Here is a 26,445-nt window from a genome sequence, read left to right as displayed (position 1 = left end):
GTGCCTCCATGATTCCCCTCTGGAGCAGGGCCAGCTTGGGACTCACCGTTCAAGAGGCAATCCAAACTTCTTGTAAGCCTTGATAAACCTAAGGAGAAAAAAACACCAAAAATATCCTAAACTAGCTGCCATAAAAAGTAGGTCCAATATCACAAATATGCTTGAATATATTAATTACAGCCTGTCACATTATCAGCCTTGCATTCCCCACTGATCAGCTCAGCATCCCTCAGCACTGGGAAGTCTCATCCATTAGCCCCCACAAAGAGTTTTGTGACCTTGGCTGAAGAAGAACACAACATTATTATGAATGTTGAGTGTTTGACAGATGAGGGAAAATAAAAGGATAGTGGTAACTGTAGGGCAAAAAAAAAAATAGAAGGATTGGCTCACACCATGTCGGTAATTATTAACTTCATTTTTCCAGGAAGAAAAGAGGCATTAAATCAATGTCATTAGTAATTTTAAAGCTTGGGCTGTAAATAAAACTTGGGCTGTAGCAACCCATCACAGAAGAACCAAATGTGGTTCAATCCATCACTGAGGTTTGCAGATGAGGTTTGCTATTTATTTTCATGTCTTATTTTTATTGTGGAAATCCCTTCTGTGGCTAACACATCTTTAGAGCAAGAGTTGCTGCAATCAAACATTGCCTTGAGCTGGGAGTAGACACAATGGCTACAACAACAGGTTATTTTTTAAATTAATTAATTTTCTGCCTTCTTATTTTCATTTTGTATTCTTTCAGCCCCTTTCTGCTACATCACAATAATCTAAATGGCTGTTATATTGCATATTATAATATGTCCTTCCTGCTCCATGGTTTCAAGATGGTTATGGGGCAGTTATCACAGCCCAAAAACTCTGTTATCTGCTGCTTAAAAATAACCAGCTCAGAGACAGAGAATAAGGAAAACTCATAATTCCCTCTCTTCCATCTTTGGCTGAACATCTGGGTAAAGCTTTAAGACAAAGATCTCTGGGAAAGACTCAAGAATTAGAAGGTAGGAGAAGAAAACAACGTTCTGAAATTCAGTCTCCAGCTGACTTCAGAGACTGACACACTCAGATCAACAGGACCAGTGCTTCTCATGAGGGCATTTTGCCAGAGTTTGCCTTTCACTGAGAGCTTAAATCAGCAGGATGACTGCCAGAAAAATGTCAGGAAGGCCAGAGCCCTTGGCTTCTCCAGCTCTGCAGCTCATGGCACCTAAGACCTCACATGTTATACAGCATTAGCTCCATCCACTTGGCCCACAAAGGGCAGTTACAGCATGGATTAATTTTAAGAACGTACCAAGCTTCAGTGTAGCCTGACTAAAGACAATCCAGTCCATTCTGCACTGATCTGAATGTTAAGGTCATCAGCTGGGATCAAACTGAATTATATAAAGGTACAGAAGCTGTGCCAGTGAACGAGCTCTAACACTGACATGCTTACAGGTGAGCACATTCTGGATTAATCTGGGATTTTCTCCACCTGCATGGGATTTCTATATTTGTCTTCTGGACTGTCTCTCGTGCCGAGCACTGACCTCCTGATTTCAGCATCAGTAAATCCCTCCACAGTGTCTTTTCTAACGCTCCGAGGGCGTCCCCTGCGCTTTGGTCTCTTCTCGTCGTCGGTATCGTCAGTCTCGCTTTCTGACCCAGATGATCTCTGCAGCCTTCTCTTGGTCTCTGCATCGGATTCACTGTCATTTGTCTGAGCCTGCACGTGCCAGAGAAACAGCAGGACAGTGAACAACTGCTCATCTAATCAGCTAACAACCTCTTCTGTCTCTCCGTGCACTGGCACTATTTAATGGACTGTGCAACACCAGAGCATCCTTTCCTGAAGGTGCAGGAGCCTATGTGACCAGCCCAGAGAGGCTGCACACCCTTGCAGCTCCCAGCTGGCTGACGTTGTGGTGGCCATCCTCCTTTTACAATTGCATTTTGATCTACTTAGAGATGTTAAAATACTGATTTCCATGGGTTTGTGCCACAGTCCCTTAGACTATTTTGAAAACCAGGACACCTCAAAAATTAATCTGGATTTATCCAACATGAATTATCCTTCTCTGTGTTTTTCACATCAATGTTTTTCTCCAGCTCACCCTATAAAACAGTTCTAACCCCTTAAAGTCCCACGTCCTAGCAGAGCATCCTTGCACAGTCAGTTTCTTTTGAATTTGGGTAGATCCCATTACATAAAGAAGAACTTGGGAAGACATCATCTCTTTTGCTCCTCAGGATCCAGATTTAGGCAAGAGCCACGAAAGGAGCAAGAGAGCCCAAGGAAAAGATACAGCCAGAAAATGGCAAAATTTGCAGCAAAATCCAATGCACTTTATGGTCACTACAGATTCTTTTGATTTTGTCTGCTAAGGTGAGATGAGTTGCACCAAGTTCAGTCTGGGCCCTCAGGCTGCATCCCAGACCATTGACCCAATGCACAGTGCCAACAAGAGGTCACTGTGCTACCTCTGTGCTTTATTCCCAACCAACTTTGGAGGAGGGAAAGATGCTCAGATGGCAAGGAGGCTTCCCCTGAGCATTCTCTTTGGCAGCTCCCTCCTCCAGCCTCTCATCCCCTCAAGATGGGTTGTACCTTTTTTGTTGAGCTCCGGATTCGAGGCAGCATGTAGATTTCCTCCAATTCTTTCTGCCTTTCTTCCTCCTCCACCTTTTTCCTCTGCTCTTCTGGAATGATATCATCCCAGTCCTTCTGGGACCGCTCATCCAGCTCTGTCTCTTCCTCCTCCATGGTTGCAAAGTTGGCAACCTTTTACAAGCAAAGAAGTTTCAGCAATTCCCTCCCCTGGCAGGAACACCCCAGAGATGTCTGCTAAGCCTCAACTCTTTCTCCATAGGAATTCTGCCAACACTTCCATAACTACTCCATAATTGATCCCTATGCCACTACATTCCTGGCTCCTTGCCACGTCTTTGGACTAACAGCTTTTGAGGAAGTACGTGCAGTTTAAGAAGTACTGCTGAGTATTTGTAAATTATTCGGTTTGTTTCCAAATTTGGTAAATTCTGCATTTTATTCACAGCCATCAAAACCACTTTCCTGAAATTAAATTAATACCTACCTCAGGGGGGGTTGGAAATGGATGATCTTTAAGTTCCGTTGCAACCCAAACCATTCTGAGATCTCTCCGAGGTGTTCCTGCCTGTTACTGACCTCACCCCCATGGCAGGGTGTGTGGGGAGCCACATTCCCACACCCCAGTACAGAGCCTGGGTCCATACCTTGAACTGGGAGAGCAGCTCGTCGGTGGCACTGGTGGACACCTCATTCTCCCGTGTTTCAGCCAGACGCAGAATCTCATCGATGTCCATCTCCTGCCAGTCAGGGAGAAGGAGGGATAAAGCAGAGGGTGCCAGGCACAGCAGGAAGTAAGAGGCTTTGAGAACAGGCTCGTGTGATGATATGAGCTAAATAAAGTTCAAATATCTGCAGGGTGCCATCCCAGAGGGCAGGGATGAATTATCTCCAGTGGTACCACAAAGTACAAATAAGGTGACAGAACAGAAGGAAAGGACTATCAAGGCTGAACAGTGGGGAAAATTTCCAGGCAGTGAGATGTATGAACTGTAGACTGTCTCCCTGGGAAGAAGCTCTGCTGCTTGAGAGAATTGCTCTCTGCATTAAGAGAACTGGTCAAAACACTTAATGCTAAACTGTCAAGCAATGTTGCACTGAGGCAGAAGAGAGCAACCTGTTCACTGCACTGTGCTAACTCCTGCCTTGCTCAGAACCACCAAAAAAGGGTGCTGAGCAAGTGCTCAGAAGGGGCAGGGAGAGGAGCCTTCAGCAGGCTGTGCTATCACTAGCTAATAACCCTCAGAAGGCAAGGGACTCCCTTGGTGACCATTACTATTTAATCCCTAACAACAAAGCTCTCCTCAACCCCTGATCCACCAATCCCAGACTTTGCTTCCAGAGTCTCCAGACTCCCACATGTCCTATTCACCAACTTGCTCTTATGCACAGGGCAGGAACAAAGCAGGAACAACCACACAAAGTCCTTCTTGCAGACCTGGAGAGCACTAGAGACTGCTATGTGATTTCAATTTCAAACTACCTGAGGCTCTGATTCTTCCCCTTCAAGCTCCTTGAAAAGATCTTCAGCTCCAAACTTCAAAATAGCTGTCAGCTCCTCTTTGTTGAAGGGATTTGAGCTGCAAGAAGAAAAGAAGGAAAAGGTGTTTTGAGCTGTTCAGACAGAACTGCTACAGCACAAAACCATACCAAAGTTTTTCCTAATTGAAGCAAGGACTAAGTTTTCTACCTGGCACTATAAAAAGCTTTGTTATTAATCTCTTTCCTGCTCTAGCACAGACAAAGAGTACAATGGGAACCACCTCCATCTACTGGGGGAAATGAAAAGAATCTGAGGTCACTGCCAAAATGCAGCTGTTCCACAGCCAGGTTCCTTCAGACCAGGATGATCTGTGGGTGGAAGACAGAAGCAAAACCTAATTTTAAATTTCTGACCATCTTTATCCTATGTATCCAAATTAATGGCTGCAGAAGCCAAATCAGTGTAAGCTGCCATTATTTATTAGCTTTCTGCCCTGTACCCTGTCAATTAAATACTGGGAAATGCCAGCAGGGGAATCTGGTTATGCCATGTGTTCCAGACATTTCTGCCTCCTGACACAGCCACGTACTTGGATCTCCCAGAGTTGTTGTCCAGGACAGTCCGGCCAGTGGTGTCCATACGCTGGATAACCAAATGATCCAGCACCATTTTCTTCTTGGCTCTCTCAATGATCTCCTCCTCCACTGTTCCCTTTGTGACCAGGCGGTAAATATTCACCTGAGAGGCAAAAAGAGACCACAGCTACTTCCTGGACAGGATCTGCTGATACAGCAATGCATCCCTCAGCTGTTTTCACTGAGCTGCTGACATTGTCTCTTCATGTACAGATGTGCTTTTTCAGAGGAAAAACAAGCACATTCTCTCTGTATCTCAGGAGATCCAGTTAAAATCAGGATGGTTAACACAGATCCTGTAGTGTGCCTAAGCACAGAGTAAAAATCTTCTGAAACAATCACTCTAAATTCAAACTAACACCAAACTAGCTTTTCACATATCTAATAACCCCTAGTAAAGGTGGATGCTTTACTCTTAAAATTTTTCAAGGCAAGAAAGAACAGAGTCCTCTAGGACTAGGCTGAGAAGTGCAATGCCATGGGTTGGGCTCTGGGTATGTTCAAAACCAACAGAAAGACTTGGCATCTGGCAAATCTGGGCTGGTTTTTGTTTCCTACTTTTTAAATGAGATTCCCTTGGGCAGCACTCTCTGGAGCAAGGACTGGCACAAAAAGCCCATGTTTTCAGAAGCCTTGGTGAGGTGAGAGTATGTTTAGATGCACACACTGAAGCCACAGTGGAAACAACCCAGGCAGCTCTTCTGACCTGCTTCTTTTGTCCAATCCGATGAGCTCGGGCTTGAGCCTGAAGATCATTTTGGGGGTTCCAGTCCGAGTCAAAGATAACAACAGTATCAGCAGAGGCCAAATTAATTCCCAACCCTCCAGCTCTTGTTGACAACAAGAAACAAAAGTCCTGGAAAGGAAAAAATAAAAAGTATCCATGAGTTAACCACCTTGTAACTGTGGGCATAAAATAGCAGTGGTGACTCAAAGGCTGTAAAAGGGAAGGTTCTGCTGCACTCATGCTTCTTAAAGCAGAAAAAGGATTTCCTTCCCATGTCCCCTGTTCTTGCAGGCTGAGCAGCACCAGTCATTATGCCCAGACCCAGGGTGAGGCAGTGCTGGCCCAGGTGAAGGGTGTGCTACTCCAGGCATGAATCAATATGGGAGAGCAACACAAGCAGCTCAAGGCAAGGGCACCTTGGAGTCACTTCTGAAGGTCAGACCACATTGCTCACCAGACTCCTGCAAAGGCAGCAGGCAAACACCTGCTTTTTGCTGCCTGAATCCTGTTAGGAGTGAGATCAGCAAAGAACTGACTGTGCCAGGTTAGAGCTAAGACGCCTGAGCCCCCACGTCCTCAGGACAGGGAAAAGGGCAGGTTCTATGGCATTCTTGCTCCTTTTCCCCTCACACTTCCTTTTGTTAACTATCCTACAGCCACCATCTCTCACAGATCCTGTGTGAGCCAAGGATCCCATTACAGCCCAGGCTTCTGGAGTGAGGAAAGGTATTTCTCACAGCTGGGGTGACTGACACAAAAACAAGTGTCTTGCACCAGTCACTATGAGTCAGCAAGCCCAGATGAGAGGTTTCAGATGTCCTCTCCTATTACACTGGAGACTTTCACCTCCAGCACTGGACTCAAGTGCCTGCCAACACTTAAAATCCTTCTTTTGCCTCTGTCATTTCATATTCAAAACCAGTTTCAGACTGGAGTCACTCAGCAACTGTCTCATTCTCCAGACCAATAGGGAGAGAAGTGCTAAATTTTGGCTCTTCCCAGCCTCTTCAGAACTTTCTGGAAATGTGACTTGCCACCCTGTTCCTTGGATGTGAGATCTTTCAAATAAGCAATATGGCTGGCTGCAAAACCTGCCATATCCGTGTCTTTAGAAGCAGCTGGGGTCCTGTGAAAAGAACTGAACTGAGCTAATCCCCTGTGTCAGTCACAACCTGTGGCTCAGCCACAAACCCTCAGCCCAGGACCGCGGTACCTCGGAGCCGTCGGCGTTGAAGTGATCCAGCGCCTGCTTTCGGATCTCCCCCTTGATCGAGCCGTCCAAGCGCTGCAAAAACCAACAGCAGTGATCAAAGAGAGAAGGTGAAGGAGCCCTGAGGCACTGCTGCACCCAAGTGCTGTCAGCCCTACTGTTGTCAGCCCCCCTTTGCTGCCTGCGGTGTTTAATTGTTAAAAATAGCCACCAATTAAAAATAACTGCACAGCCTCAGCTGTGTCACAAGGGCTGGGGGATGCTCGGGAGCAGGGTGACACCGCAGCTCCCATTACAGCCAGGCTCTGTGCTCACTGTCCTCAGGCTTTTTCACATGACACAGCCCAGAGCAGGGGCCTGGCAGAGGAGCTTTGCAGAGATGGGGTCACATCTCTGTTCCATCCCACCCAGTAAGTGCCACCCGTACTCCCAGCCTCCAGCCTCTGGGGAACCCAGTGACTCCCACTGCTCAAGCTCCCTCCACTTTTTTTCACACTTTCAAGGGGATCCCACTGTTTTCCATGCTGATGTTTCTCACCTGAAAAGGGTAGTGTTTGATAGTCAGGTACTCTGCCAAGATGTCCAGCATCCTCACCATCTGGGAGAAGATCAACACTCTGTTGCCTCTCTCCCGCAGCCTGGTCAGCAGTTTGTCCAAGAGAATCAGCTTTCCACTGCTTCTGATCAAAGACTGAAGAAATAACCATCATTTCCAATCTTACCCTTATGTACATCACACAGAGACCTGCACAGGCCTGCTCCTTTCAGGGTCATTCATCTCTGGTACATCTCTAATCTAATCATCTGGATTTATACAGCAGAGCCCACACACACAATGAATCACACGAGACAGATCCTACACTGCCCACAACTCCTGCTCCAGAAGACCATAAAATATTGCCTACAGTAGATGTGGAGGGCTGGGGGTTCAAATGGCTTAGCTGTGAGAACTATTTTTGCAGAAGAAGCCACAGAAGATAAAGCTTCACCAGATACTATTTTGTTGGGAAGACAAAAGAATGGAATTTAAGGAAAAAAGGAGGTGACCAAGGACACCACTCACCTGCAGGGTCTCAAGGCCATTCTCTCTCTCATTTTCCTCGGGAGGTTTGATAAGGTAGCAATGGTTGCAGCACTTTTTCAATTCCATTACAATATTCAGGAAACCAGATGTGCTTCCCCTTGTTCCCTTTGAAAGAGCTTTGTAGTTTCTTGTCAAAATCCACCTGCAGGCAGGAAAATTAAAGTCCAGATCATTACTTGGTGCAGAGTGGAGCCTTGGAGGAACAAAACCTTCAGGAATAGCGCATTCAGGCATCAGTCTACTTCCCTCCCTCCATCTCTCTGACAGGATGCTCTTTCCTCTCTAAAAACTCTGACCTGACTTTCCTATTAATATTATCACTGTTTAATATTGAACAGCATCCCAACTTTGTGCATACTGTCACTCCCCCAGTGACACAACCTCTATCTTGCAAAACTGACCAGTTGAACTGTATCACTCTACATCTTCCAGAAGGAAAGATATCAACTCCCCTACCTCATATTCCTGCTGGGAAGCTCCAGGTACTACAGGTGATGGTGTCTCATTGCACTCTGAAGGCCACAGTATGCACAGAATACTGGAACACATTGCCAAGGCCCACAGAAAGATGTGCCCATTTCTACTGGATCTCCCAGTACCTCATTCAGTGACTCACTTGTAGTACTGCTTCTGCAGAGCAGACATTTCCACCCGGAGGATCTGCTCCACTTTGGCTGGCAAAGATTTCTCCACGTCCTTCTTCACTCTGCGCAGCAGGAACGGCTCCAGGACTTTGTGAAGGCTCTGGTAGCCATTCTCTCTGCCTTTCCCGTGATCCTCCTCAAAATCCTCCCAGAACTCAAACCTGGCAACACAAAGGAGGAGAAGGGAGGTGTCAGAATACCTCTTGTCTTATGGCACCAAACAACATCTTGGATACACTCCTGCTGCACCCAAGACAGGAGACCAGCAGTTTAATGGAAACACAGTGGAAAATAACAGATTCAGTCTGCTCTGGTTAACTGAAGGGATTGCTGGCAAAGGTAGAAGATCTCTGGGCTTAGACACCTTCCTAACATCTTATATTTGAGCTCCACACTCAGGAGGTGTGTGTGGAGGACCTCTGCACTCCCAGGACCCAAAATCCCATGTTTCCCACTATTTCACTCTGTTGGCATTTACCTGGCAGCAGTTTCTGAACTTTCCACGGTGCCTCCCCCAGGCACGGCTTTGACAACTGGACTGTTTTACCCTGCTCTGAAGGCTCTTCTGGGATTATTGCTTCCTCTGACAGCTCCTTTGAAATGTGGAGATCCGCTCTCCTTCACTTGGGAAACCTCAAGCCTCTCCTTCACTCTTTCTGTGATCCAACAAAAATAATCTGGGGGAGACAGCTCTTCTTGCATCAAACATAATTTCAGTGAGCTTTGGGGCATACCTGCCTTAACTTTAGAGATGCCCATAGCTCATTTTATTGTAAAGGAAACAAAACATTTGTTACACTGTGGACACACAATCAGCCAGACGGCACCCCCAGAGCTGCCATGAAATGGTTGGCAGAGGCGCCTGAACCACAGTGTACTGGAAACCTCAGAAATGGCTGAACTGATTGCTTAAAACAAGTTTAGCTTTTTAGAGATGGCTGGAAGACAGCAGACAGATTTGAAAGGCATGTATCAGGTTTCCCCATTCAGTTTGCTGCCAGAAATACTCCTCGTGTTAGTTATTTAACCTTTGATTTTCCCCACTAATGTCTGTTCTCCTATCATTGCTGTCACACCACTGAGTTTAATTCAGGGATTTCTGCCATTCTGCACTCCCTTGAGCCTATTTAACAGACAAGAATGGAACAGAGACATTCCTTGGAAGGCCTGAAAGGAGACTCACTTCTCTGGCATGATGAAGTGCAGCAGGGACCAGAGCTCCTTGAGTGAGTTTTGAAGTGGGGTGCCAGTGATCAGCAGCCTGTGGTTGGACTTGAAATCAATCAAGGTTTTGTACAGCAAGGAGTCATCATTCTTCAACCGATGGGCTTCGTCCACGCCGAGAAAGGCCCAATTAATGCTTCCCAAAACAGTCTGGAGGAAGAGAAGGAAATAACACATGCACTGAGGAGATGCTGGGTCAGACAGGCCCCATCACCTTGTACATGTGTGTCTCTTCAAGGCAGGAAAACCCTGTAGTCTGTGCTGCCCTGGGTGTCCTGACCCAGCCTTGCGGCTGCACCCTCACTGGATTTTCTTGCTAACAAAATCTGGGGACCAGGGTCCCTTCCCAGAAAGGAAAAGGTGAAAATTATCCATGCTGTATCTCATTATACCTGCAGCAAGTACACCTATCCTAATCCTCCTTTGCTTTACCCAGAAAGCAGAGTCCTTCCCCAGCTCTTTATTCCCCCCTTGGGGCTCTGGGTAGCACCAGTCCCACTGGAGCAAGAACAGGAGAGCAGATGAACAAGCCTAAAAAGTTCAGGTAATTCAAGTTTTGATTATTTTTTTTTTTAAGCTTTCAGTTTTCTGCTAGGACTCTGACTGGGCTGATCAGTACTTCCTAAGCAGACAGATTTCTTGTAGATGTAAAAATGTAAATATTGTTAACACTGTAGCCAGAGATTCAGTGTAATGTTTTGTCCTCTTAACAAGCCTAAATTAAACCAGGTAAAAATCCAGGTACTGCTGGATCCTGACAGATGTCTTACATGTAAAAAGAATAGCCTAACTGTGCAGTACAAGAGTGAAGACACTGTAAAATGTGTCCCACATTTCCACATTTGCTTGCATTACTGGGAAGGAAAAGCAAATAATGGCTATAGTCCATCATCACAGAGGGAAGAGGTGAAACCCACTAGCTGAGAACTGGCTCTCTCCTTTGAAAATGAGAAAAAGTCTAAATAAAAACATTCGTAATGACTCACCTTATCCTTCAGGAGGATCTCGTAAGTTGTGATAAGTGCATTGAATTTCAATCTTTTAGACTGAGAATGGATCCACTCATATTCACGTATCTGTGAGGGAAGACAAAAGTTAACTTGAACACATGCTATCAAAAGGAAAGAGCTAACAATTGTTATTTTAGTGTGACTGTAAGCCACACACTCCAACCAAGTCCAAACCCCTGTTGTTCCAAGGTGTCATTTGATGAGCTCAAGGTGCCCAAGGAACAATTTGTTTTAGTGCACACATGGTTTGACTGCCCTTGCACAGGTAATAAAATAAGGTTAACTTGCTGTTGTGACTTTAATGAACACATCACTCCACTGCAGACACCACTGGAGTCCCAACACTTGTGTGTCCCATTGTCTGAACAATCCCAAACACTTTTACACTGCATGTTTCACTCAGATCAGTACTGGCTCCAGACTCTGAGAGAAGCCAGTGCTCCTGCACTCACTCCAAGAGGCAAAATAAAGCAGAAAACTCCCTGCAGCAGGGAGTTGCACCCACCCACCCATCTCCAGCTGCCTGCAGTGCTGCCAGCATTATCCACCAGCCGCTCCAGCTGACTGTGTCACACACATCACATACAAGCTGCTGCTCTGCACCCAGTGCTTCTCCCTGAGCCCTCACCCTTTGCTCTCTGATTACACACCATGTTCCTGCTCATGAGGTCTCCAATGTAAACCACCACGTTTATCTCGGGTGCCCACACTTCAAACTCCCTCTGCCAGGAGGTGAGGGTGGACAGGGGCACGACCACCAGGAAAGGGCCATACAGCTGGTGCTGATGGAACAGGTATGACAGGAATGATATTGTCTGAATGGTCTTGCCCAGACCCATTTCATCAGCCAGGATCACGCTGTTGTTCCTGAGAAAGAGGAGCACAAACAAAAAAATGCTGTCTGAGTGCATGTTTCTGCCACTGCTGATTGACTGTGCTCCACATGAACAGCAATCCACAACAAGGACAGAGAGGGGCAGTGCAAAAACAGTTATTTGAACAATTTCAAGTGGATCCCAGAGACAGCCAGACTGAACATGGCACAATAATGTGCAAAAATGAACTATGATGACTCTCAACTGGAGGAAAACCGGCAAAGGCAGAGAGGGGAATCAGTGGCCTAATTTTAGAAGGACATCTCTCAAAGACTTCAATGAGTAAATAAGCACACTAAGTCAGAAAACATTTTTCCCATTAAGTCAATGGAAATCTAGGGCTTATATGTACCAGGCTCAGCCAAATCCACCATGTGAACAGGCCCAGACAGGGAAAATGCTTTTTGTTTTCACACAAGGTTTTTTTAAGATCATGCTTTAGGTAGTTCCTGCTTGCAGTGTCTGCAATGCAGCTGGGCATGGTAACATTTGAAATCCTCCGAGCTGCAGAAGGAGGGTGGGTAAAGACCTCACTTGAAATGGAGGTGTGCCAAATCCTTCAGGGACAAAAAAGCCACAGGATGAACATGACAGGCTGTGCACATACTTGCACCAGGAGTGAGCGAGCCAGTTGAGGCCCTCCAGCTGGTAATCCCTCAGCTCCAGGTTCTCCCCGCCGATGTACGAGGGCTGCTTCTTCAAGGCAACAAACCTCGGCCTCTGCTTCAACACCTGGAAGAGATGCTGCCATAAGTCCACTGAAGAGAAAGACAGAACTCTGAAAGGCTGAAAATTGAGCAAAGAAATCTATGAATTCAGCAAAGAGTGTGTATCTTTTCACTGGTTCGAGTGAAGAGAACTTCACCTCCATCTACATTTTCCTAGCCTGTGCTTGTGTCTGCATTTCTTGTGATTTGCCTGCTGCCCTGTGGTTTATGATCAGGGCTCTGAGACCCCCAGGAGTGTAGTAAGCTGCACAAAATACACAGGAGTCAGAACAAGCTCCACTTCCTTCTTTGTCCTCTTTTGCTTTTTCTCCCATTATTTCTGTCCCTCTCCTTCATTGTATCAGCATCTTGCAGGCTTCCTATTTTCCCAGGTGTGCTGTTTTTTCATCCAAATTATATTAAAACTGCTGCAGCTCCTTCTGAGGAGGGAGCATTTTGCAAGGATTAATTAAGCCTCCCACTCCCCAGGGGGACATAACGTTCTCACTGTGCACAGAGTAAATGAAACTCAAAGGGGTTCACATCTCTGCTTGAAGTACAATACAAGAACAGCAAACAACACTTCAAATGCAGGTGGGAGGATGGGAAAATGTTCCCTGACATTTATCCTGACAAAACTTCATGTTCCCACTGCTTGCATCTTCCCCCAGCCTGGAGGAACCCAGCAATGGAGAGAAGCCAGCAAACCTTGCAGTCACGGGTGGGAATTGTCTTGGAGTTGTTCCTGCTGTTGAAGCTGTCAATGCAGTGCTGAAATTTCTTGCTGATCAGAGCCTCATCTTCCCAGCTGCACTCAGCATAGGGCAGCCCCATCCACTTGCACAGGTATTCGGGGTCATTCGAGGATGATTTGCGACTGTTTGCTGTAAAATATGCAAAAAAGCCCAAACCTCAGCACCTGTAGCTGAGCAGCTGAACCACAAGCATGGTTCACAGGCTGAACTGCCCAGACAGCCACAAAACAGGTCTTGGCTCAGAGCAAAACTGTAGAGAGACCAAAAAAAATGTGCCTTTACCTGGGAAATCTGAATGTCCTGTGGCAGACTTGCTGGTCTTCACAGCTGTGTTTGGAGAGAGAAGGGAAGGGAGGGTTGGAATGCTGACAGCCAGCAGAGGGAGCAGGGCAGGCCATCACTGCCTCACTCCCACGTTTTTACAGGAATTGTATTGGAAATAGGTTACATAGCTCTCCAAGCCAATTCCCAAAGCAGCTGGGTGCTGGCACCTCTGACTGACACGACTGTGATATTATCAAAGTGCTCAGTAAGTTCTGGTTTTATTTTTATTAATTAATCATGAAAATCTCACCCCTGAGCTGCCTTGCAGCCTAACCACATCCTCAACCACACCATGAAAAGTGGACCTTACAAAAGCCAGGCCCATGCTGCTGCTTTGGAAACAAATATCTTGCATCCAAAGGGTTGAAGATAAAGAAACTCAGTAGCAACAATTTCAGCAACCTGTTGGAAACTAGTGTGTCATCCCATACTCCAGGCAAGGAGAGTCACTGATTTGTATTGCTTGTAAATACAAATCTGTAAATCTAGATTTCTACTGTCCAAATTTCTAAATATCACACAGTGAAATACAGTAAACACCACGGGGTTTTCTTCAGGGATACTGGAGGACAGGGGAGAAGAGAGAGCTGCACACTCATTCTGCTGTCATATGGAATAAAGTTCCCATTCCTACTTCACATCTTTATCAAAGTCTTGGCTCTACTTACCTATTACCCTCTCCACTATTTGATACTGCTTGTTTAGCTCTGAAGCCAGCTCTTGTTGGCAGTTGAAATATTCTACATCTTCAGGTGATACTTTGCCCAGCCTGGATACAAAATAATTCAAAACAAAACAAAAAACCACTATGTTTCTGTTATAGTGCTCATGGATGTTGCATATAGAAAATCTACTTTCCTATATGGTTCTGTCATTCAAAACAAGGGGCAAATTACTGTTATATGACGTGTTTCTTAAATTTCCTAAAATAGTAAATTATTACTGAGAAGCAAATGTCACAGATGTTCAGATTGTGTCCCTGTTAAATGCTGCCTTATTCTGATGCAAGAATCAGTCTCAAAACAGGAACCAGATAGAGATGGAAGCTGCTACTCCAGCTTTAGCACTTTGGAAAGACATTGCAGCTCCCCTTATAGCTCCTGGGAAGCTGAACATAAACTGATGCAAAAACTTGCACACAGAGAAGCCCATAGTTAACAAGGGTTTAAAAGTTGGCAAGCAGCTCCTGGGCCAGGTCAGTCTGTGCACCATTATTGGATGTCAGCCTTCCCAATTCTTAAGCCTAGGAAGTGGCAATAGTGTGGATTTCATGCCTTGTCCTCTCCATTTCCCAGCCATCCACTCCACAGATATAATTTCTGTGTGGGAGGACGTTCCTCAATAGGCAAAGAGAGACCAGAGTGCACATGAAACACACTTTCCAAGAAGAAATCAAACATTTTCAGTCACGGCTCCTCAAACCTCTGGCTAAAACCAATTTGCCCAAGGCCAAATCACTGTGTGAAGTGAAGCCTACCATTGCTTGATCTCCTCCTCTTTTTTCTTGAAGTTTTCTAGCTTTTTCAGGCCCTTCACTTTCTGCTGCTGCAAGGACTCCTCGCTCTCCCACGTGCTGTGGATGTATGACCAGCCCTTCCATTTGATCAGGTACTGAACCTCCCCCTCGTCCTTCTCAGGGTCGAAGTCGGCGCTGGGGTTGCCGTTGGCCTCGGTCACGTACACTGTGGTGGAAGCTCCAATGGCTGCAGGAGAAACACCACAGGAACCCTTCTTACCCACCACTGACATCAACTGCATTACAGCAGAAAGTTACTCTTCTAATACATCTTTTGTGGGAGCACAAAGAACATCCAAAAGATTCTGCAAACCTATAAGGCAGGCACACAAAAGTTCTCCATGCAACAGAATCTTTTTAAATCTGTCATAAGTAGCTTTTCTTTAAGTATAATTCAAAGGCCTCTTGAAAGTGTCCACAACCATTCAGTTTTACAAAAATACTTTTGTAAGGCTTTGAGAAGAAAACATTGGCTTTACTTTCATTATGGCTTTGTCAATTGAGGCTATGAAAACTGACTCTCCTAGATCTGTTTCATATTTCAAAGCAGAGAAAAGCAGGAATTGCAGAACAATGGCTGCGTCTTTAAAATGTGCACAGGCTAAATGAAAGCTGCCGAGCACATAAACTCTAGAGATTTTTAGGATTTTAAATATTATATGTTACAAAAGCTCTTACATATTACAAGATGTAAATAAGAGGCATGCAGGAAAAGATGAAAAGCACTGAAACAATCCTTGGCCCCACTTTAAAGCTGCAAAAGCATTGCACCAGTTCAAGAGAAATAAAGGCTTCTTCCAGAGCCACGCACCTCCCTTTTTTCCAAGCCTGATATCCAAGACTTTCTCAATAGTTTCACTGTTGTCTTGTTGTTCATCAGCTCCTTCCCCAGTCATCTCTATCAGGTCATCAGAATCCGTCTCAAAATCGTCATCCTCTTTGTAGCTGAGTAAGATCAAAAACAAACTGATATAAAACCCTTGACTCTTCCCACCAACCAAGAATGGCTCAGACTGGAGCACCTTCTCCAGCATTTGTGCTGTGGTTCAGTGCATGTTCAACACACACATATATTAAGTCATCCATGCAGTATTTTTCCCCAAGACACTCAGCTACACTTTACCAGACTAATCCTCTATCTTGCCTATATAGTTTTTCTGACCATGGCCAACATCAGATGATTCATAAGGTGGAACAATCCCTGCAGCAGAGGCAAGGCCATAACACAGAAAGTCCCCACTACTGAAGGAAAGATTATTCTGTGGAGGCTGCAGAGCATCAAAAGGCTGCATGGGTGCCTAGGAACTACACTTCTCATCTTTGGTGAATGTTTAACCACCACAAAATATAATTTGGATGGCTCTTTGCAAGTTCCTTATTGGGTCTGCCTGAAAGGTGAGATGGTACATTGGGGAATGGATAAATCTTTACTCCACCCTGGCTCAACACACTGTCCCAAGGCAATACCTGTCAGCCACTCTCAGACAGTTGGTCCAGTCCAGCACAGCTGCTTCCTTTTGCTCATTTTCATCTATTATTTGCAATTACTAATCTCATCTGAGAGTACTTTAGAAATATTATGCACACCTCCTCACATGTCTCTTAGGAGGGACTGGTAAACATTCCCTCTTTCACAAATGGCAAAATGAAGTAAACCCCAGATGTGCCCAGCAGGAACCTGTCAGAAGAGCCACACCTCAGCCACAGGGCTCTCTGCAGGACACACGGGGCCTCCAGTGCCCCCCTTCTCCAGCCAGATCTCACCCCAAGCAACCCCACACTTCTTCACACCTGACATTTTTGGCTGCTCTTCGCCGGGTTTGTCTCTTGGGGGTCTCATCGTCTTCGTCATCATCGTCATCTTCAGATGAGTCTGGTTTCTTCCTCTTCCCACGCTGGATTTTGTGGGGCTTTTTAACACCAGTTTTGGCCACTGTTCTAAAATAAGAGTTAACAAAGCCATAATACAGCATGGTTTATGTAAACATCCACACTAATAAGGCTTTAAGGAAGCACGGATCTCAAATATTAGACTCCTAAGAGATTTAATCTGCTCCAACTATCATGAAAACCGTTCTAGTGCTCACGGGAGCATGAGATGGGGAGATGAGGGAGTAACTAGGCCCTAGGTCACAAACAAAGGTAATACTGCACAAAAAATTCACTAGTGACAAATAGGGATTTCCTCTCCACCCAGCACAGGCAGAAAAAGAGACTAAACCAACCATTCCTTACCTCCTCTGGACAGGTCTTCTTGCTTTAATTTTCTTCGGTTCAGGCTCACTCTCTCCACTGGTGCCTTGCTCCCCTCCATCTTCATCCTCTTCTCCAGCAGAGACCTCTCTTTTCCATTTAATTCTATAGTCAGAAATGTAGGTCACAAAGGGCAACAATATTTCTACACAAATACTTGTCTGAACAAACCATCAGGACCATAATTACAGGAAAAAAAGTTCAAAATTCTATCCTTGGCTGTTCAGTGCAATGCAGGAGAGATGCAGTGTTGTGATTCTCTGGTTTTAAGAGGTGGGGGGGTCTCAGTCACCTGGGGCTTTGTTCACACAGTGGCAGGATTGCCTTGAGTGAGAGCAACTCTTACCACATGTGCTGGTGGCAGAGCTGTACTGCTCAAACCTGGCTCGGCAAGGGCTTTGATTGATGATTTTTTTCTTTCTCTACTTCTGCATTTTTGAGATTGGCTGGAAGGATTTGGAGAGAAGTGCTCACTGTCACTGAGCATGAGCCACAACGTGCAGAGTTACATGAGCTCCTTGGAGCCCAGAAAATGGAACAAGTCTCCTGCCGTGGAAATTCTCCTGCCAATTCAAGTTTCCAAGTGTGAAGCCAAGTCACATTGTACATTAGTGGAAGGAAGCACGTTCTCTGGGGACAGCGAGGAAAAAAGCTGCAGCTCCAAAATGCCTTTTGGAGGAGCCTTTCCTCCCTCCTAGAGGAGGGTCCACAAGGATCACTGCCCTTGCCCAGGAGAGGTCCATGCTACCACAGTCCTCCCTGTGCTTTATCACCTTCCCTCCTGCACTGAGGGGTGCAACTAAATGAAGAGTTAAAAAACAAGATGCAGGAGAAAGCAAGCAGGATGATGTGGCTCTGCTCAGATTTTCTCCATCAGGCAGCTCATAGTTCCACTTTAGTGTAGGGAAAAACTAGAAAGTACTTACTAGATGGGAAAAGGCAATAAAATATGACTGTAAGTGAACTCAAGTTATGGTGCTTAGGCACCATAAGCATTCTTTATGGAAGTTCTCTTGTTTTAACAGAAGATTATAAAAGAGGATAATAATTCGGGATTTTATTCTCTGTTATCAAAAAGGTGGGGAGAGAAGAGATTAAACCGTTTTAAGTGTCGCTGAAGGAGAATCAGTAATCTGATGGAAAAGTGAAAGACTAACAACAGAAAATGAACCTGACTCATTCAGATTCCACCACAGACACAGCAGGAACATACAAATAAATGTCGGAAAATTGCATTCATCTATAGATTCATATTCATACTTCAATTTTAGCAATACAAAGTATTACTAAAATATTTATTTTACAAGCTCACCATGCTGACAAGTCCTATCAAACAATCCAATGCACTACTGTTCTGAGAAATAAACCAAAGCATCACCACTCAAAACCCTTTCCTTAGAAACTTACTTTCTTTTCAACTGCTTCTGGCGTCTTCTTTTTGGGCTCTCATTTTCAGATTCGCTACTTGCCTTTAATTGAAAAGAAAGAAAATCAAGTTGTAGGCTTCACTGTGGACTGGCTCCTCAAGGATGCAAGTGAAACACGTGCTCATGGGCTGAGCCAGGGTCCTTTCCCTGCAGCCTGAAGGACACTGGAGCAGAGCAGCTGCCTCCCAGCACAGCCACCTCAGCTGCTCAGTCCCACTGCTCTGCTCTCAGTGTGAAGAGGAAAACCCTGCAGGAAGCCTGGAGAGCTCTACAAGATCACCTGTCTTGAAGTCCCTGAGCTCAGGACCCACCAGCATCAACCCCCAGTGCCAAACAGACATCATAGAAGACCTGCAGTGTGTGCAGCACCCCAGGGATTGCAAACCCACGGGTGAATTTATCCCAACAATTACATTATGATCTCTGCCTTTACTGCACAAACTTTCTACAAAGAATGAAATAAAAATACTGTCATAAAAAGGTAATATTCTTATCAGAAGTATCCTTGTCTTGCTGTTGGGTTTTTTCCTCCCACAGCAAGTCACCAAGGACCTTACTGGGTCAGAGCTGTGTTCTGTGGCTTTCCTTCCTCCTAGTTCTACAGTCTCCACTAGTGAAGTCTCTTTGGCTAAATATATCTAGAGCTATTCTAACTATTCGCTGTACTATTTTAAAAGTGGGCGTTACGAATTCCCACAGACCAAGATAGCTAAAATAACTTCTTTATGCTGGTTGTACACAACCCCATTTTCATAAAAACTAGTCAAGCATGAAAACAGATCACCACACAGATAACATGACTTCTCCTTAGCCTCCCCCAGAAAACGCAAATAGGCAGGGACAAAACTGAAGAAACCCATGTGAGATTTCTAAAGAAGTATTAAAATGACAGAAGCAGCCTTCAAGATTGCTTGCTCTACACACTTACTGGAAATATTCCATTTCTAGCTGCTCTTTTGCCACAATATTCAGCTTTAGCTCCAGCACTGTCTGCACATCACTATGGGTACCACATTTTGCATCTCCTGACAACCCCACTGCTCTCCTGGACAGAGCTCACACAGCTGTGCACACAAGGACCTCGTGGAATGGTGTGAGCTGCAAAATGCATCCTTCATTCCCATTTTCCAGCTTTCCTTCCACCCATCAAAACTTCTGTCTCACTTGCATCAGTGTATCCACTAAAATGCACTAAAATACCAGATGCCATGTTTGACCATGAGCTTTCCTGGATTTGGTGTCAGACTGCCATGTGGCACAATAACAGTTTTTTGCACCATATCTTACTACAAACACGTGTCCATCCACCTGTTTCACGGCCCTGCATGAAAACCCCATCTCATTTGCCAACCACGAAGCAAGTGCCTGGCAAACACCACAGAGAGCCTTGCAACACAAGCCAAGCATTCCACAGGTTTCAGTTTTGACACACAAAATTTAAAAGTCCTCAGATTTTCTTTTCTCTTTTAATCTCTTATCCACTTTCTGAAGCTTTTTCATTCCAGCTGGCCATGATTTTAACAGCTGCCCCTCAGTGCATGTTTACTTTTGCTGTCTTTTGACAAGCCGCAAGTAAAGAGAGGTGGATTTCTCTTCTGCTCTGCATCAGAGATCACACCGGGAGAAAACCAAATACAACACTTAGTTCTTTGAAATGAACTCCACTTCTGTGCCAAAATCCCATTTTCCAAGTTTCTAGTGTCCATTTTCCCAGTGCTGTACTCTCCCCCTGCTCTGTCACTGTCTCTACAAAACTGATGATTATCTCTAAATGACTTGACTTTTCCTCCCCTCTTCCACCTTGAAAAACGTAACTTGTGATTGCAGCTCAGCCACCTTCTCTTACAGATTTCAAAAACAGCATTGTCTGTTTTGGATGCTTGTCAAGCCCAGCTCCATCTCCTCTGACACAACCAGTCCCCAGCTTGAGTCATCTGCCTGCCTTGTGCTCCCACATCCTCCCCATCCCAGTATGGAGTCCTCAGCCTCTCCCCCCACTCCCTCATGTCTCCTGGTGGCAAATTCCTTGTTTAAGGAAGCACAGAGGACTACCAGAGAGTCAGGGTATGCCAGGTCCAGAGCATGCACCTGAGGCCGTCTGCCTACCACCATTGTCAGGAAATCGTTGGGAAATCACATGAAACTTGTATTTTTGTGTTGTCACCTCCCCAGATGACACGAGCTAGACTGGCAAAGTCCATCCCCAGTCCCAGAGGGATTTTTGTCAGTCCAGCACAAGATGCTGGGGTCACACTGCTCACTCCAGAGCCCAAGTGCCAGTGCTAGAATCAGGCTGCCCTGCTGGGGTGCTGCTGCTGTGGCCAAGAGGAAAGACAAGCCTGGCTCCCCCTTATCAAAATGTGCCCAACTTATTCCTGCACCACTGCTTCAAGCTGGACTAGGATCTGGCCTCTTACAATTTCCTCATCTGCACCTGAAGGGATCAGTCTTCCTTCTCCATGCCTCACTGACTCCTCCCATCAATTCTTTCCCTCTCCCAGCACATAAAGTTCACACACTTTTACCAGATTAATTGCACTGTATTCTGCCATGGAGCAACAGAACAAACATACTGATGCTGCACATGTAGCACCAAGCAGAGCAACACAGAGCAATTCAAAGTTCTGCTCCTATAGATTATCCAGGAGTGTCCTTGTCACTAGCCCAGGCTGGCAGAAAGGGAGATTCCAGGCCACTGGAGAGGAGGTCCAGGTGAGCCTCTGGAGCTCACATCAGGAGAGATAATGACTTGTTTAAACAGAGCCAAAAGTATTTTAGACTAAAGTCAAAGTGAGGATTTGCTCATTTCAGGCTTAACAGAGGACAAATCTAGTGCTCCAGAAAAGCTGGAGAATCTCAGCTCACCAGGTTAGTTTTATGTTTGCTAAACTTCTCTTTTCCAGTCAGACCAGTAGTGTTTGAATTTTCAGTAAATACATAAGGCAGAGCATTGACCAAAATGCAAATGAGCAATTTTTTTTTTCGAATAAGAAAGCCAGCTGTATTTTTAGAACACACTGGTGCGTGACTTGTGGCTTCCCTCTGACAGAAAAAAATACACTGACATTTGTCACCAATTTCAATCTGAAACTATTATTTTTATAGTAGAAAGATTGTGTCTGGTTGGGGCACACTTATTTCTCAGCTGGCCCAGAATCACAGAATCATGGAATGATAAAAAGGTTTGGGTTGGAAGGGAGCTTAAAGATCATTCTGTTCCAACCCCCTGCCATGGGCAGGGACACCTTCCACTAGACCAGGTTGCTCAGAGCCCCAACCAACCTGGCCTTGGGCACTTCCAGGGTGGGGCAGCCACAGCTTCTCTGGACACTCTGTGCCAGTGTCTCACCACCCTCACAGGGAAGTATTTCCTTTATATATCTAACCTAAATCTCCCCCATTTCAATTTAAAAATACTCTGAAAGGCACCTGGTTCTGCATGCCTCACATCTCCTGGTTGAAACCTGAAGCTGAATTTATTAACTGCAGAGAAAATAACTGGGGAAGTAGTGTTTTTACTAAAAATCTCACACGTTCTCTTGTTCCTGGAGACAGCTCTGGGCCTCTGAGCAGATCTGTGCTCCTATGCAAAGCTGCACTTTCATTTCCCCAGTGGCTCAGCCTGGATATTGACCACGAGGTATCACCCTCCCTGATCGCACCTCAGACACCTACACAACGAGCCCAGAAATCCTCAGAAGGTAACCATGTCTAACACACAAATAACCCTACCCAGAGTGCTGCTCTCAGAGGACACAGCAGGGCCCCAAAGCCTGAATCAGCTCCACCTCTGTGCCATCTCCCCCACACAGGTGAGTCAGGGGCAGCGCATGGCTCATCCATCCTTGCTCTGGTCTCTGAGCCTGCCACACTGTCTGCACCATGCTCTTTGCTAATCTGCAGAGAAGCATTAGGGAAGAAGGCAATTACAAGCCCCCAGACACTGTGCTGGAAGTCCTAAGCAGTGGGTGGATCACTGGAGACAGGATTAACCCTGTGAAGGCAAAAAGCATCTTCAGACGTGCCTTGGGTTTCTGCCTCCTCCAGCAGTAGCAAGGAGTGCTCAGCACCACACAAGCCTGAGCTGTGCCATTCCCTCTCTCTTGGTGTTTTCCAAGAGCAAGACTTTCCGTCTCCTCCTGCTCTCTGCGAGGCCCCTGCACTGTGCTCCTGACATGTCACACCCTCCAACAGACTCTGCTGCAGATGGGAGCTGCCCTGTGGGGACCAGTCAGTGTTGCTTTGGGGAGAGAGGGGTGAGGGCATACTCCAATTATTCTCATTTCAGCTGTTTCACAGAAGTTGCAGTGATTGTCATTTGGAGGACCTTTGGGGTTGGTTTTTTTTTGTTTTTTACAATATTTTGTGGTATAGCAAAGTTTTTGCATCTCAGATTTTTTTTTTTAATTTTACCTTAAGTAGTAGGAAATAAAGATATTGAAAAAGAAAACAACATTTGCAAAACCACGTAATATTGTAAAACAAAAAAAGCAGGGACTTACCTGGGCCCCTAAGAGGGCAGGGGGGTGTGCAGCTGAGCTCTGGGGTGGGTGTGAGGTCGCCGGCACAGTGCATGCCAGGCCATCGCACAGAGGGGCGGCCGGCCAGCCCAGCCTCTGCCAACTTGAAAAGGAAAACAAAAGCTCCGTCAATGGTGCACCCCGAGCCCCTTCCTGACCTCTGCTCTGCGGGACAGCCAGCACAGGAGTCTGGGGGCAGCTGGTGGCACTGGGGTGCCACCAAGGCTCAGCAGTAACACACCAGAGCAAGGAGCTGGAGACCTCCGCGTGTCCCCCAGAGCATCCGAACGCACATCTTGGCGGCAAAGCACAAACAGCCCGAGTCAGAGAGCACCACTGGACCCTTGCTCTGCTCAAAGTCTGCTGCTTATCTTCAGATTCCCAGCCTGAAGCCCCAAACTCTCCACAGATGCCTCTTTCTGGTTCTCCTTCCTCTCTGCTATAGCTACTTAACCTTCCTAAAAACCTGTACATGAAATGCTCCATGTAGAAAACCTATCAGATGCAAATGAAGTTGGAACCTAATTTCTACAACTTCAGAAAAAAAAACAACAGTGTTCTGAAACAGTAACAATTAAAAGTTTTGGCTGCCAGGCTCTCACCACTGTCACCTTCAGCTGAAGCATAAAAGACTCCCCAGTGTTCAACCAAAGAAAGTGATGGGTCATAAAGCTGCACACACACAAATGCATTTATTAGTGGGATCCATTCCAGGATGGGCAATAATGACTGTTTTGTTGCTATGAGGTGTTTCAGGGAACTTTCCTTTATTCCTGGTTGGATTTGTGTTGCATTTTGGTCTTGTTCTGTTTTTAATTACACAGATTCCTCTCCAGGATGGTCCTACAGCAGAGCAGGACTTGCATTACGCCCCGTTCCAGCAATCAGATCAGTGCACGCAGATCTCAGCGCAGGCAGTGTCCTGCTAACTCCAGAGGTCTCAGGCCAAGGATCCAGCTGCAGGAGGGACCTCAACTGTGAGCTCCAACATCCATGCACCAAACTGGGACTTAGTGTTTACAAGGCAATGCAGTTGACATCTCCCTTTCCTCTTTGGGCTTGGTTGGTTTTATATGTTCGATAATCCCTCATCCTTTTTTTTTTTCCTTACCTCATCTTTTATATTAAATCGTGACGGTTCTTGTCTGCTTCGGTTTGACCTCCTAACCCCATAAACATCAGGATATTCTTCCCACATCTGCAAAATAAACAGACCATCAGAAGGCCTGCTTCACCCCAATTATTTTTGACACTTTAGAGAAGTTTGATGGTGGCTTAAGAAAATATAAAACAAAAACCATTAGGGAATTAGCAACCAGCAGATGGACAGTTTAAAAAACTGGCTGAAATGGATTATTATTATTTTGGGATGTTTGACACCTCTCTAAAGCAGCATTTGTTTATCTCAGTGTTATCTTTACAGTGGTCCATCTTTCCACTGAGGTACAAATCACTCTCCAGCTCTCTCCGGCTGAAGGACAGAGTGTTGAGGTAACCAGCCCTCTGCAGCACTGGTGCCAAACGAATGGAGGCAATACCTTCAACATGCAATGAGCAGACCTACGAACTCAACAGGGCACTTCTCTGTTACTAACAGCTTCCAGCATAATTCCTTTCCTGGTGGAAAGCCCCACCAGCTGCCTGGAGACATGGCCAGCTGCAGCTTCAAAGGTGAGTTCTGTGGCCCAGTCTGGATGGCAAATGGAGTAAGATGCCCTGTCATTTGGCAAGGCAAGGCAGTGGCCACTGGCTCTTCTCTCAAATGCACTGATGGGAATGTGGTCTGGCAGCACAGGACACGTGGATTTGCAGAGGTGACTGCTGGCAATGGTTGTGCTCTTTGCTGTAAAAGGAAACCCTCACCAGTCCAACACACTGTGTATAAGAGCATGCAATTGTTCTTGTGAATGGGCAGGAGAAGGGGACACAAAAACAGATGCCCTGAGGGGGATGAATGCAGAGCTGTGTTGGTGACACAGGACACAAGAGTTACAGGGCAGACACAAACCACCACCATGCCCCTCAAATTCCTACACCAGCAATTCCTCTCGCCCTCAGCAGAGCTCTTAGTTCTCTACATCTTTTCATTTCCTTCTGATTCTCTCTCCCTCCAATCCTCAAATATCTCTGCAAGCCATTGGCAGAGCAAGGAAATCAAACTACGCTGCCAGGTGCAGCAGTGATGGGATTGAAAGCATGATGGATACAAGGCTGCAGCCCTGGAATTTTTCTGCCTTTGTTAAAGGACTAATGAGAAAACGGACAGACTGTGAAAGTGTATATCTTATTGGGCATGCAAGTACTGAGGAACATTCTCATGAAAGAATAAACCCTCAAATTTAATGCTCCCCAAACCATTTGAAGAACTTGTCTTTTCCTCTATTAAATGGCATGGGTTTTGAACGTGGGAGCAACTTCCATGATAAATCTTAATAGCACCTAACACAGATTAACCTCGCCTTCATGGGTGGATCTAGACAAATACCAAACAAACAATAATATAATAATTAATTGCATTGGTTATTCAAGAGGAAGAGGTATCAACACGCCTAGGTCAGACCTAGCTAAGGAAGACATCCATTAACAGAGAAATTAAGGAAGGGAGAGGCTTTCTTATTAGAGGGTGTCCTGACCTTTTCATGTTTCACCCGTGGTAATTACCACCCTGTGTATATGCACTCCCTCACAGAATAATGTTAACATTTGTTAGAGACATGCTCTTAGAATCCTTCAGAGGGAGAGAAGATTTCCTTTGGTGCCCACTTATCAACAATAGACCATAGATTTTAATACAGTGTGACCACAACTGCCTTATATACTCATCCTCCATTGCCAGTCCGAACACTGGAGGATTTAACCACTACCTAAGCCAGCAGCCTGGAGCTTTGTGGGAGGCAGAAGGTCGTAACAAAATCCTTCTCTTCTCCCTGGCATGTCTGTGGGGAGCACAGGCTGGAAGCACTGTCCTTCCTCCTTATCTTTTACACAAATAGCACCTTTTCCATAAAACTGACTCTCAGGAGCAAGCTGTGTCCAGTGCAACCCATGGCTAAGAACAACAGGATGGTTACACACCACAAACAAACAAACAAGCTGACCTAACCAGAATTTTCTCCTTCCAAGTGAACTCAGCTCACTGAGTTCCTGTCTCCAAATGGTATTTGGGCTCTTCTTTCTCACCTCACACTGCCCTGTGTTCGTCAGATGCCTCCATCCCTCATGTAAAGCAGGTACCTGAGGTGCAGCTTCTGCCTGGGGTGTGCAGAGGGATACCATGAGCAGTAACACCTACAATCCCCTTTCCTGCTGGACAGCAAGTGGAGGGAAAACCTGACTATCTGAGGGGTATTGCTAGGGAGGAGCTGGGAAGGTGCAGGGAAAAAAAAAAAAAAACACAACAAAGAAGTACTGTCCTGTTCTGGACTTAATTATGGAAGTTTGTTTTTTTTTTAATGCTT

General features: G+C 45.7%; 1 protein-coding gene across 10 annotated transcripts in view; it reads right to left on the bottom strand.

Moving 5' to 3' along the window:
• Window positions 1–26,445, bottom strand: part of CHD2 (chromodomain helicase DNA binding protein 2) — an 85,430-nt gene that overhangs the window by 14,309 nt on the left and 44,676 nt on the right. For 6 of the 10 annotated variants that reach the window (XM_085588893.1, XM_085588894.1, XM_077785926.2 and 3 more), the window contains 24 exons: window positions 24,099–24,185; window positions 18,448–18,509; window positions 17,023–17,145; window positions 16,579–16,725; window positions 15,599–15,732; window positions 14,749–14,974; window positions 13,940–14,040; window positions 13,230–13,274; window positions 12,901–13,076; window positions 12,093–12,217; window positions 11,261–11,477; window positions 10,587–10,676; window positions 9,560–9,750; window positions 8,349–8,537; window positions 7,712–7,874; window positions 7,187–7,339; window positions 6,652–6,723; window positions 5,418–5,567; window positions 4,666–4,814; window positions 4,077–4,173; window positions 3,241–3,333; window positions 2,594–2,767; window positions 1,536–1,711; window positions 47–88 (listed from right to left, as the gene is read on the bottom strand). In XM_085588893.1, the coding sequence (XP_085445019.1) occupies window positions 47–88; window positions 1,536–1,711; window positions 2,594–2,767; window positions 3,241–3,333; window positions 4,077–4,173; window positions 4,666–4,814; window positions 5,418–5,567; window positions 6,652–6,723; window positions 7,187–7,339; window positions 7,712–7,874; window positions 8,349–8,537; window positions 9,560–9,750; window positions 10,587–10,676; window positions 11,261–11,477; window positions 12,093–12,217; window positions 12,901–13,076; window positions 13,230–13,274; window positions 13,940–14,040; window positions 14,749–14,974; window positions 15,599–15,732; window positions 16,579–16,725; window positions 17,023–17,145; window positions 18,448–18,509; window positions 24,099–24,185 (3,182 nt within the window). Of the gene's footprint in view, window positions 1–46; window positions 89–1,535; window positions 1,712–2,593; window positions 2,768–3,240; window positions 3,334–4,076; window positions 4,174–4,665; window positions 4,815–5,417; window positions 5,568–6,651; window positions 6,724–7,186; window positions 7,340–7,711; window positions 7,875–8,348; window positions 8,538–9,559; window positions 9,751–10,586; window positions 10,677–11,260; window positions 11,478–12,092; window positions 12,218–12,900; window positions 13,077–13,229; window positions 13,275–13,939; window positions 14,041–14,748; window positions 14,975–15,598; window positions 15,733–16,578; window positions 16,726–17,022; window positions 17,146–18,447; window positions 18,510–22,969; window positions 23,611–24,098; window positions 24,186–26,445 lie in introns of those variants that run through there. The other 4 variants (XM_085588897.1, XM_085588898.1, XM_085588900.1 and 1 more) reach the window with 2 other exon arrangements.

The sequence above is a fragment of the Lonchura striata genome, chromosome 10 (genome assembly GCF_050655825.1).
Source record: "Lonchura striata isolate lonStrDom1 chromosome 10, ASM5065582v1, whole genome shotgun sequence".
NCBI lineage: Eukaryota > Metazoa > Chordata > Aves > Passeriformes > Estrildidae > Lonchura > Lonchura striata.
Note: the sequence above shows the minus strand (reverse complement) of the source record. Positions and strands in the feature narration are given on the sequence as shown.